Here is a 10,070-nt window from a genome sequence, read left to right as displayed (position 1 = left end):
CCTTGGACGTCAGCGGCCAAGGCTACAACAACTGGATCTTCATGTCCACCCACTTCTGGGATGAGGACCCGCAGGGCCTGTGGACGCTGGGCCTAGAAAACAAGGGCAACTATTTCAACACGGGTGAGAGGCACACACAGGCTGGGGCCTCGGGCCCGGGTCACCCCGCTGCGCAGGGGCTCCTGGGGGCTCCCTCAGAGACCCCGCGGTGTCTTCGGAGAATAGTAGACGCTGGCTGCGGGCGCTCGGTGGGGGTTCAGCCTGGGGCCATCAGCGTCTGGGACTCCAGCTTGGGGTGGGGGGCGGTGGGGGCCAGGAGACCAGGAAGGTGGGACCAGGCTGCCAACAGCCTCTCCTCTTCTCCCCCGTGCCCACTACGACCCCTGCCCAGGGACGCTGTACCGCTACACGCTGCTGCTATACGGGACGGCCGAGGACATGACCGCGCGGCCCCCGGGCCCCCAGGTGACCAGCAGCGCGTGTGTGCAGCGGGACACGGAGGGGCTGTGCCAGGGTGAGTGCCCGACGCGGCACGGCCTGCTCCCTGGGGGGCGGCAGCGGCGGGCAGTGTGCGTGTGCGGCCCAGGGCGGGAGGGCGCACAGGGTGGCGGGTCTCGGCCTCACGCTCCAATGCACATGTCCCCCGTGCAGAATGCCACGGCCCCGCCTGTGTCCTGGGCCACCCCTGCCTCTCCTGCTGCCCGCCAAGGTACTTCAGCCACAGCCGGCAGGCAGTGAGCACTGGGCCTGGGCGCACGGCTGCCCCCGCCCTGCGCGTCTGCCCGAGCTGCCTCGCCTCCTGCTACCCCTGCCTCAGCAGCTCCCTGCTCAGCTGCGCTGCCTGCCCCCCGTCCTACACGCTGGACGAGACTCGGGGCTCCTGCTCGGGACCTGTCCCTCCCAGCAGCCTCCCCCAGCCCACCGCGGTCGCCCACCCCAGCTGCCACCCTGGCCGGGCCCAGCCCGTGGAACTGGCCCTCCTGGCCCTGGCCTTCGGGAGCCCCTCACTCTGCAGCGTCCTCGCTGTAGGCTGCCCACCGCTATGGGGGTCACCTCGCCACCACCCCGGGCCCTGCTGCTGGCCGGGGCCTAGAGATACGTGACTGGGGGGCAGCCGTGTGCCCGGGCAGGCACCGCCGTCCTCCTCTGCTCCAGCCTGGGCCCAGGGTACGTGGGGCTGCCCCCCCAGGAGGGCCTGGCTGAGCACCGGGGCCCTCAGGCCAGGGGCGGCCTGCTGGAGTCCCGGATCCGAAATTGGCAGGTCCAGGTGAAAGAGAGAGAGGAGCCGAGCCACACAGTTTGGGACGGGAGTGGGGTGGGCTGGGGCGGAGGCCGGGCTGTGACAGCGGCCCTTCCCAGCCCCGGAAGTGGGGGGAGGGGCAGGGGGAACGGATGACAGCATCCGGAGTCTCGGGCACCACGCTTTGCAAATAAAGGTTGAATAGGAGGTGCCAAGTCTGCGGTCTCCTTTGGGGCAGGAGCAGGGCCCCGTCCCCACGGCACGCTTGGGGGTTCCCTGGTGCCCCGCGTGCAGACTGTCTTCTCCTGGAGGACTCAGTGGTCCACAAAGGAAAAGGGGCAGCCAGGGCACACGTGTCTGGGGTGGACAGGAGTGAGGTGGGGGCTCCCAGGCTGGCGTACTGCCTTCCTAGCTCCTCCTACGTTTCCCTCCCCCGTTGGGATGTGTTGACGCTGAGAACTAAGAGGCGCGTGGTTCCCAAATGGCTCCTCGAGCCGCTGTTCCGCGGCCGCACACAGGTCTGTGAGTTTGTAGTAACTGTGGTTACTCTGCTCCCTGGGCGTCTCGAGGAAGCCGAGGGGATTATGGGCTGGAGGTATGTTGCTTTCACTTGCCCCCAAGCTGGATTTTCCTGTTCTGGACATTTCACATACGTTCTGGGTCCGTCCTCGGGGCAGCGGGTGTGGGCGCCGTGCTCCTGCTCGCGGCCGAGTGGATGCACAGTGCGTCGTCCGTTCTTCCATCGATGCGTAGTTGGGCGGTTTCTACATCCCGTGCCTTGCGAGTCCTGCTGCTGTGAGTGTGAGCGCGTGTCTGAGCACCTGCCGGGGCCGGGCCGTGTGTCCAGGGCTGCTTGGCCTCCTTCTTGGAGTTTTGGTGGCCTCGTCTGTGCAACATTAAGTCTCGCACCTGCGTTACCCAATGGAAGATCAAGAGAGGTAGTTTTCCCACGCGGCACACAGCAAGCACCCAAAATGTGCCAGCCTGGGGCAGACACTGTGGGAAACCAGAAGTTCTGTAAACCGGTGATCAGAGTTACCGTGTGACCCAGCAATTCCGCTCCCAGGTATGTACCCAGAGAAAGAAGAGCATGGACCTGCACAAAACCTTTACAGGGGTATTCTCAGCAGCACGAGTCACAACTGCCAAAGATGGGAACAACCCAGATGCCCATCAAGGGATGAGGTCAAACAACGTGTCCACCACACACAGACACATCATTCGGCCACAAGCGGGAGTGAGGCGCCCCCACACCCGCTGCCCTGTGGACAGACCCTGAACACACGACGCTCAGGGAGGGAACCAGACACGAGAGGCCACACCGGGTGTGAGTCCATGTGTGTGAAACATCCAGAACAGGCTCACCCACGATGGGACGGGGTGTGTGGGGGCCGGGGGCTGGTTGGGGGTTGATGGCTAATGGGAACCAGGTTTCCTCCGGAATGATGGACAGTTCTGGAATTAGACTATGGTGATGGTTGTACATCTCTCTCAAAACCGCTGAATTGTACATTTTATTTTTTAAAAATGTTTTATTTTTGAGAGAGAGATGGAGACAGCATGAGGAGGGGAAGGTCAGAGAGAGAGAGAGGGAGACACAGAATCCGAAGACAGGCTCCAGACTGTGAGGTGGCTGTCAGCACAGAGCCTGATGCGGGGCTTGAACCCACGAACCGGAAGATCATGACCTGAGCTGAAGTCGGATGCTTAACTGACTGAGCCCCCCAGGCGCCCCTGAATTGTACAATTTAAACAGGTGGACTGTATTTTGTGTAGATAATATCCAGTAAAGCTGTTAAAAGGCTCAAAACCAGCCCTAGTCTCTGAGCCTGTCTTCCCGCCCTAGCTGTACCGGGAGGAACCAGGCAGGGCAGAGGCGGGATGTTTTAGGGACCAGAGGGGCGACCGTGATGGAATCTAGCTGGCGACGCGACGCTGAGCTGTGTCCAGCGTCCCTGGCCGCCTCCCCGGTTATTGGCGCGGCCAGCACCCCCCACCCCCCACCCCCGCCAGGGCACTAACTTTGCTCCCACAACAGCCACGTGGGTTGGGAAGCCCTGTCCACTTTCGTCATAAAACCGGGACTTGGGTGCTTTGTTACGCAGCGAGGGGAGCCGGGACAGGACCCCTGCCCCACCCCATGCTCTTCCAGACCTGGCGCGCTGGGAGGCTGAGGTCACGTACTTCCACTCAATGTCAGACGATTGAGGACCTTTGCAGGCGCGGCGCCTTTAAGAGGGGGCGTGGCCTCCCGCCTAGCAGCGTCCAGGTGCCGGAGGAGGCACGAAGTGCGAGTCACGTGCTGGTGGGCGGGGCCGCGCTGCGACCGGAAACGGAAGTGGCTTCTCAGCAGTGCTGGCGGCTCAGTGCGCGCGCCCTCGTCCGGCGGTCGTACTTTCGGGGTATTAACAGGGAAACTGAGGCGGCGGGGGTGGGGTCGGACGCTAAACCCCCTGGCCCCAAGTTGTCGGTCGTTGGGAGGGGCAGGGGCGAAGCGAGCCCAGCGGGGCGGGGCAGGGTGGCTTCCCCGGGAACGGGGCGCCTCTGGGTGTGTAGGTGTTCACTGGGTGGGAGGAAGGGCCCAGAAGAAGGCGAGAGGTAGACGCCCCAGTCAGCTCCGCTTTTTCTCGCCTCCAGGGATGGGTTCCAAGGCCAAGAAGCGGGTAGTACTGCCCACTCGCCCAGCGCCCCCCACGGTGGAGCAGATCCTGGAGGACGTGCGGGGTGCGCCCTCCGAGGACCCCGTTTTCACCGCCCTGGCCCTGGAAGGTAGGGGGAGCCCGGGCACGGGCAGGGGAGGGACGACCCTGAGACCCCGGCGGCAAGGGGCGGGGAGAACCCTCTGCGGCAGGGTAGCCGGTCGGGTGAAGCCGAGGAGTTAAGAGCGTAGACTTTAGCGCCGTGCTTACTCTTTCTGAGCTCTCTCCGCACATCTGTAAAGTGGGGCGCAGCTTCAGAGGGGCGCCTGAACACCACAGCCGGGTGCTCAGCCAAATCCCGGTTGTCTGTTGTAAAAGCCAGGGAGCTAGAAATGGATCTCGCGGGGCGCCCGAGCGGGCCCAGCCCGCGGCCAGCGCGGCTCTGGATCTCGGGGTTGTGGGTTCCTGGCCCACGCTGGGGGTGGAGGTTGCTTAAAAGTAAAATCCTAAAGTTAAAAAGAAGAACGGGTTTTTAGTTGCGGGGGAGGGGTGGAGAATACACGGGACAAGGGAAACGGCTGGGAGTTGGGGTATCAGAGCCCGTGCCTTTGTGTGGGCCCAGAGCCCACTGGTTCAGGTGTGGAATCCGAAGAGGTTCAGGTATGCATTTGTTTAACCTTCTGGAAGAAGGTTCCGGGCGCAGGCCGGCTGCTGTTGAGGCACTGGTTCAGGGGGTGAGCAAGATGGGGGCCAGCGCCCTTCCTGGGGTTGGTGTGGTGCCAGGAGAATTCACTGCTAGGTTGGGGAAGCCACAGATGGGGGGAGACTGGGAAGTTTTGTTTTGTTCTGTTTTGTGGTTTTTTTTTGTTTTTTTTTTTTGCGGTGGGGAGGGGAGAGCGTTGAGCAGGCACCATGCTCGGCGCGGAGCGCGACCCAGCACTGCAGCTCCAGAACCTTGAGATGACCTGAGCCCAAACCAAGAGTTGGACGCTTGACCAGCAGCGCCACCCGGGCGCCCCTGCTCTGGGAACTAAAAAAATTAAGGAATCGTAAACGTTTGGTTCTTTGCTCCGGGGGGGCCGTGTTTCAAGTGCTCAAGGGCCGCTCGTGCCTGATGGCCCGTTCTGTATGCCAACAGCTCAGCCAGAGGACTTGTCCACCATCTGGAATGTTCTGTCAGATGGGTCCTGCAGCTGGGCCATAGAAGGCTACTTGAGCAGGGCCACCAGCGTTCGCCGGGTGGGGAGGCTGAGGCACCGGCCCCATCGAGGCTCGCTGACGGGAGAGGGGCTCCCCCTGCTGGCTGCAGTTCCTGTCTGAGACCTCCTGGTCACCTTCAGGTGGTGGGGGGCCGCAGGCACGTGGGGAGCTTCTGGACGTGTCTCCTAGGAACCCGGACCCTGTGGGGTCTCTCTGCCGCCGACCAGGCATGGGCTGTTTGACGCAGCGGGGCTGCTGGGAAACGCCTGTCCGAATCTTCCTCCTGCCCTGAGTGCTGGGTCTCACGAGGTCTCTAGGGCTGGGAGTGGGGTGGGCGCCAGCCTGCATCATGGGCCCCCAGGCCCGTTCCCTGATGGTGGTGCCGTCCCCAGACCCCCCAGGTCTCTCCGGGAGGGTGGAGGACGTAGACGCCCAGCGGGAACAGCTGTACCAGCAGAGCCGGGACTACGTGGCCATGAACCAGCGGCTGCGGCAGGCGGGCGACGGGCTGCGGCAGAGGCGCGCGGGCCTGTGGCGGGCTGGCCAGGAGCTGGAGCAGGACGTCGGCCAGCTGACGCAGGGGGCGCTCACCGGGGCCTCCGGTCGCCCCTGTGACCCCTGACCCGGCACACCTCAGATGTGGGCCCCTGGGTCCCCTGGCCTGGGTTCTCCCCGGTGCCCGGAGACCCCGGGGCACAGGGCCTGCGTGGCGGGTGACAGACACACCTGCCTCGGCTGGGCACGGGCCCCTTCCCGACGGGCGGCTCTGGGTCAGCGTGGGTGCCGCTCACCCCGGGCCGTGGGGCCCAGACTGGACTCCGCGTGGGGTCCTCGGCGCCTGAGGGCCAGTCCGTCCATCCTCTCCTGCCCCTGGCGACCCCGTGTCCCCTCGTCGTCCCAACAGCCATCCCAGCTGACAGAGCGGGTGGAACGCGGCCCCCTCGCTGTCTCCGCCCACCTGGGGGCCCCAGGACTCCAGCGCAGAACCCCTTGCAGACGGGCGGCTGCTGGAGGAGCACTTGCCCAGCAGCGCCCACACGGGAGACGGGGCCTCTGGTGGTGCCCCCTGAGCACCCTGACCTGATGCCTGGGTGCTCCCACGGGGCGGGTCGCCGTCGGGGTGCAGGCACCCCATCACACGGGCTTCTGTGAGAGGAAGAGCTGGTCAGCCTCTCACGCGAGCCCCTGGTGTCTGCCTCCATCCAGGCAGGCTGCACCTGTGGGCGGTGGGGTGCACCGAACAGGAGCGGAGCTTGAAAAGGGCTTTTCATTTGAAGAGACAAACTTTCAGAAAATTGAGGAAGAGGCGGCCGCTCGTGGGTGTCCCCACCGGGCCCCACAGCTGAAGCCCTGTCTGCAGCAGGTCTCTGCACAGCGCCTCGTGACTGCCCCATTCAGGGGTCCCTGGGAGCTCCGAAGCACCATGGCAGGGCCCTGTCACGAGGGATCCCAAGCATCCGAGGGACCCCCAAAACCAGAACCCAGAAAGTGGTGGGGGGGAGGGGGATGGGCATGGAGGAGGGCGCTTATGGGGATGAGCACTGAGTGTTATGTGGAAACTAATTTGACAATAAACTATTTGTAAAAAAAATAAAAAATAAAAAAATGAAACACACCTTATCAACCTCCAAAAAAAAAAAAAAAGAACCCAGAAAGTGGCTTTGGGGGCCCGGGCACATGGAAACCACAGGCCCAGCTCCGGGTAGGGCAGCGGGCGCACAGCTGCCCCAGCTACCAATGGTGCCCTTGCTGACAGCTTCTTCCACCCTCTGGGCCTGGCCTGGGTCTCTGGCACTTCCTGACTCCAGGGTACCGTCTCCTCTCGGAGTCCCCTGGGGTCAGGCAGGGGCACACCCGCCGGGCTCCCTGTGCTGTCGACCTGGGACCCCGGACCACACTCCGGCTCTGCATCAGGGGCAGCTGCTCGCTCTTGGCAGAAGCCAGGCTGGGCCTTCACGCGGACCCCAGGTGGGGATGAGCAGGTCAGAAGGCCCCAGAGTCCCCTCCCGGCCCCCACCCCATCCTCACCCACTTGGAAACGGAGCCACAAGCGGCAGAGTGCGATTCGACAGCTGTGTTTATTAAAGGTGCATGTGAGACGCCTGCTTCCGCGCCTTCCTCCCGCCAGATGCCGGCGGTGTGGTTAGTGGGGGCAGATGGGTGTATTTACACGTGTCCTGTGGTGCTGCAGAGACGCGGGACGGGGATGCGAGGTTTGGGCCAGGACAGCCAGGCTCGGGCTGTGGGGCACTGTGGCCGCCGGCCTCCTGGGGCAGTGGGTGTGTCCGTCCGGCCCTGGCCCTGAAGTCACGGCGTGGGGTCACAGGTGTCCCCCTTGGGCTTGCCCCAAGAGCGCCCTAGAGGCGGGTAGGTTCTTGCCGTGTTCCTTTGGCGGGTGGCTGGGTTGGCCCTTTGGGTCCTCAGACCTTAGGTCTTCAGCCCTCGACTCAGGGTGATTGGTGACCGCCAGCCGGCGCCTCCAGGGCGCCTGCTACCCACCCAGGCTGGAGGATGAGGCGCAGCTGCGCCCCCGGCGCAGGGCGGGTGGAAAAGGCAAACGTGGCTGCCGGGCACGGGTGGGAGGGAGCTCCTGTGTGCTGGCCCTCGGGGAGCTGCGGGAGAGGCAGCCCAGGGGCGGCAGCGAGGGAGGGCCCCGAAGCACAGGTCTCCCCCAGCCACGGCGGTCTCTCCACTCGCCCGAGAGGTAGCTCTGGGAGTTCTCCCCGCGGCCCACGTGGGGAGACTGAGGCACAGAGCGGCGAAAGCAGAGCCCAGGGTCTCACGGTGCGTGCTTGCTCGAAGCCCTGGGCCCGTGGCTGGACGAGCTGGTGGTGGGTCTCTGCCTCTTCCCTCCCAGCAGCCCGCGTCGGGGAAGCCTGTCCCATGGGGACTGTGAGCACAGGTGATACCGGGCAGTCCCCAAATCCACAAAGGAGCCGGGGGCCCCGCAGGCTACAGTGGGGACAGGGACTGGCGGTCTCTGAGAGGTGTCCGATATGCCTGTGGGTCCCAAGGGGCGGCCGCGGCCTTGCGCATGCTCAGCCGCCATCCCCGCTCAGGCGGGCCCGGCTCCCGTCCCACGGCACGGGGCATCTGGGGGTGCGATGCAGCAGCGGGTATGGCGTCAGGGTCTCTTGAGGGCTCCCCAGCTGAGGACGGTGAGCCACTGCAGAAACTTCTGGGTGACGGGGAGGGTCAGTGGTGCCGTCGGGTGGGGGCTCTCCACTGTGCTTCATAGAAGGGACTTCACGGTGGCCGCACTGTCTCCCCACTGTCTCCCCAAATGGCATCTGTCCGCGCCGGGAGTGGTGCTCTGGCGGGGCGGCTGTCACAGCGGATCTGTTTGCCAGGGGGCGCACTCCGCGCAGCCCACGCGCCGCAGGAAGAGGTCGTCGGCTCTCCCTGCGAGGCAGCGTCCCGGGGGCTGAGCCTGAACAAACACACACCTGGGGACACTGAGCTGCACACGAGGGGGGAGAAGCGAGGCCTCGGGGATCGCTGTCCCCCATGTGACCCCCCACAGCCGGCATCTCCTGCAGCTGTGCTGTCCCTGGCAGCGAGCCCATGAGCCCAGCACTTTGTGCGCCACGGAGGAGGATGGGATGGAAAAGCAGGGCGGTTGCCTCCGGGGACGTCCTCTACACGCTCCCTCCCGCCGGCGGCAGTTGCGCCCCCTCCCAGCGTCCCCGTCCCCAGGCTGGCAGCCAGCGCGTCCCCCCAGCCAGGCTGTCTGACCACACCGTTGACTGTCCCTGTCTTCTGCACACCCGTCTCTCCCTGCAATTCCAGGCCGCCCAGCAGCCCGCCCCTGCCCTGCGGCAGCCGCGGGCGCCCCGGGCTCTGGGGCTCCACCACTCCCGCCCCCACACTCCCCAGCCGGGGCTGAGGAGGCAAACAAACCCGCAAGGCCGTCATTAACCAATTACGGGGCCTCCAACATTACAGGCTTCACCCTGGCGCACGCCTGCGCCGAGGCCCCCAGCTGGCAGGCGCCTGCTTGATGGGGCCACCCTCCCCACCCTGTCCCTCATCCGGAGTGGGGCGCCACCTCCTTGCACCTCCCAAAATGGGAGGGTCTTGCTGGAGCTTGGGGCCGTGGAGCGCGCTGCTGAGGGCAGCCCGAGCTGGGAGGCTTGGTCTCTGCATGGGGACCCGGTTGGGACTGGAGGTCCAGCCTGGGCTCCACTTCCTCCCAGAGCCCCCGCGACACGGAGCAAGCATCTGTGCGTGAGATGTGAGGCCCATTCGGGCTGCAGGGGAGCGCCAAGGGCAGGGGCTCTGGTGGGCAGATGGACCTTGGCACCACCCCCTGGGCAGCCAGGCCAGACCTTGGCCAGGAGAGGATGTTCTAGGAGGCCGGCCACGGCCCCTATTCCAGGAGGCTGGCGGGGGCAGCGGTGGGCGCCTTCTCCGCGGCCAAGTCAGTGGTGGCTGCCACCATGGGGCTGGGCACGTAGTTGAAGGGGGGCACGCGGGCCGCGCGGCTGGGGGAGCCGTGCCGACTGGTGGGAAAGCCTCCCACGGCCACCCCCAGGCCCTCGTGGACAAAGGGGGCAGAGGTGGGCACCTTGGAGGGGCAGGGCCCATCCACATCGCTGCCGGGGAGTGAGGTGGGGCCGCTGCCCGGGACCTGGGGCGGCCCCCTGCTCTCCAGGCTTGGAGACGTGCTGGAGTTGGTCTTAGCGGCAACGAAGTCTTCTGTCTGGACCACGGCGTCGCTGGTCTTGCGCTGCGGGGGGCCGCTGGGACCCTCCTCGGGCGCGGCGCCCATCAGGGGCAGGGCAGTGGCGGGCAGTGTGCTCCGAAGAATGTGCGGAACGTCCTCGTCCCGGATGCGACGCCACGTGGTGCCTGGGGCCGCCACCCTCGGCAGTGGCCGGGCCTCCCCGTCGCTGCTGCGGCGGGCGGCATCAGCCGTGGGCGCTGGTGCCGCGCTAATGTGTGGCAGGGATGCGTAGCGCTTGACGGCCTCAGGCCGGGCGGCCGGCGTG

At 65.6% G+C, this 10,070-nt stretch overlaps 3 protein-coding genes across 3 annotated transcripts in view; 2 read left to right on the top strand and 1 right to left on the bottom strand.

Moving 5' to 3' along the window:
- The window catches only part of PCSK4 (proprotein convertase subtilisin/kexin type 4), a gene marked incomplete at its 5' end in the record, with an annotated part of 5,916 nt that extends 4,453 nt beyond the window's left edge, over positions 1–1,463 (top strand). The window contains 3 exons of the mRNA XM_077760604.1: positions 1–123; positions 392–514; positions 652–1,463. The exon at positions 1–123 is cut by the window's left edge and continues 1 nt beyond it. Coding sequence (XP_077616730.1) covers positions 1–123; positions 392–514; positions 652–1,103 — 698 coding nt within the window. The remainder of the gene's footprint in view (positions 124–391; positions 515–651) is intronic.
- A 1,972-nt stretch (positions 1,464–3,435) lies between these two features.
- CUNH19orf25 (chromosome unknown C19orf25 homolog) lies at positions 3,436–7,174 on the top strand. Its single transcript, XM_077760662.1, has 3 exons — positions 3,436–3,642; positions 3,878–4,009; positions 5,472–7,174. The coding sequence occupies exons 2-3, from the start codon at positions 3,880–3,882 to the stop codon at positions 5,699–5,701; spliced, it is 360 nt and encodes a 119-aa protein (XP_077616788.1). The 5' UTR covers positions 3,436–3,642; positions 3,878–3,879; the 3' UTR covers positions 5,702–7,174.
- The window catches only part of APC2 (APC regulator of Wnt signaling pathway 2), a 17,660-nt gene continuing 14,734 nt past the window's right edge, over positions 7,145–10,070 (bottom strand). Inside the window, 1 exon segment of the mRNA XM_077760603.1 lies at positions 7,145–10,070. This exon segment is cut by the window's right edge and continues 33 nt beyond it. Within this exon segment, the coding sequence (XP_077616729.1) occupies positions 9,449–10,070 (622 nt within the window). The 3' untranslated portion in view covers positions 7,145–9,448.

The sequence above is a fragment of the Crocuta crocuta genome, unplaced genomic scaffold, assembly GCF_008692635.1.
Source record: "Crocuta crocuta isolate KB4526 unplaced genomic scaffold, BGI_CrCroc_1.0 scaffold443, whole genome shotgun sequence".
Taxonomy (NCBI): domain Eukaryota; kingdom Metazoa; phylum Chordata; class Mammalia; order Carnivora; family Hyaenidae; genus Crocuta; species Crocuta crocuta.
Note: the sequence above shows the minus strand (reverse complement) of the source record. Positions and strands in the feature narration are given on the sequence as shown.

Coding starts and splice junctions, on each gene's coding strand:
- CUNH19orf25 (XM_077760662.1), top strand. CDS start 3,880: ATGGGTTCCAAGGCCAAGAAGCGGGTAGTACTGCCCACTCGCCCAGCG. Junction 4,010..5,471: donor CACCGCCCTGGCCCTGGAAG/GTAGGGGGAGCC, acceptor TGCCGTCCCCAG/ACCCCCCAGGTCTCTCCGGG.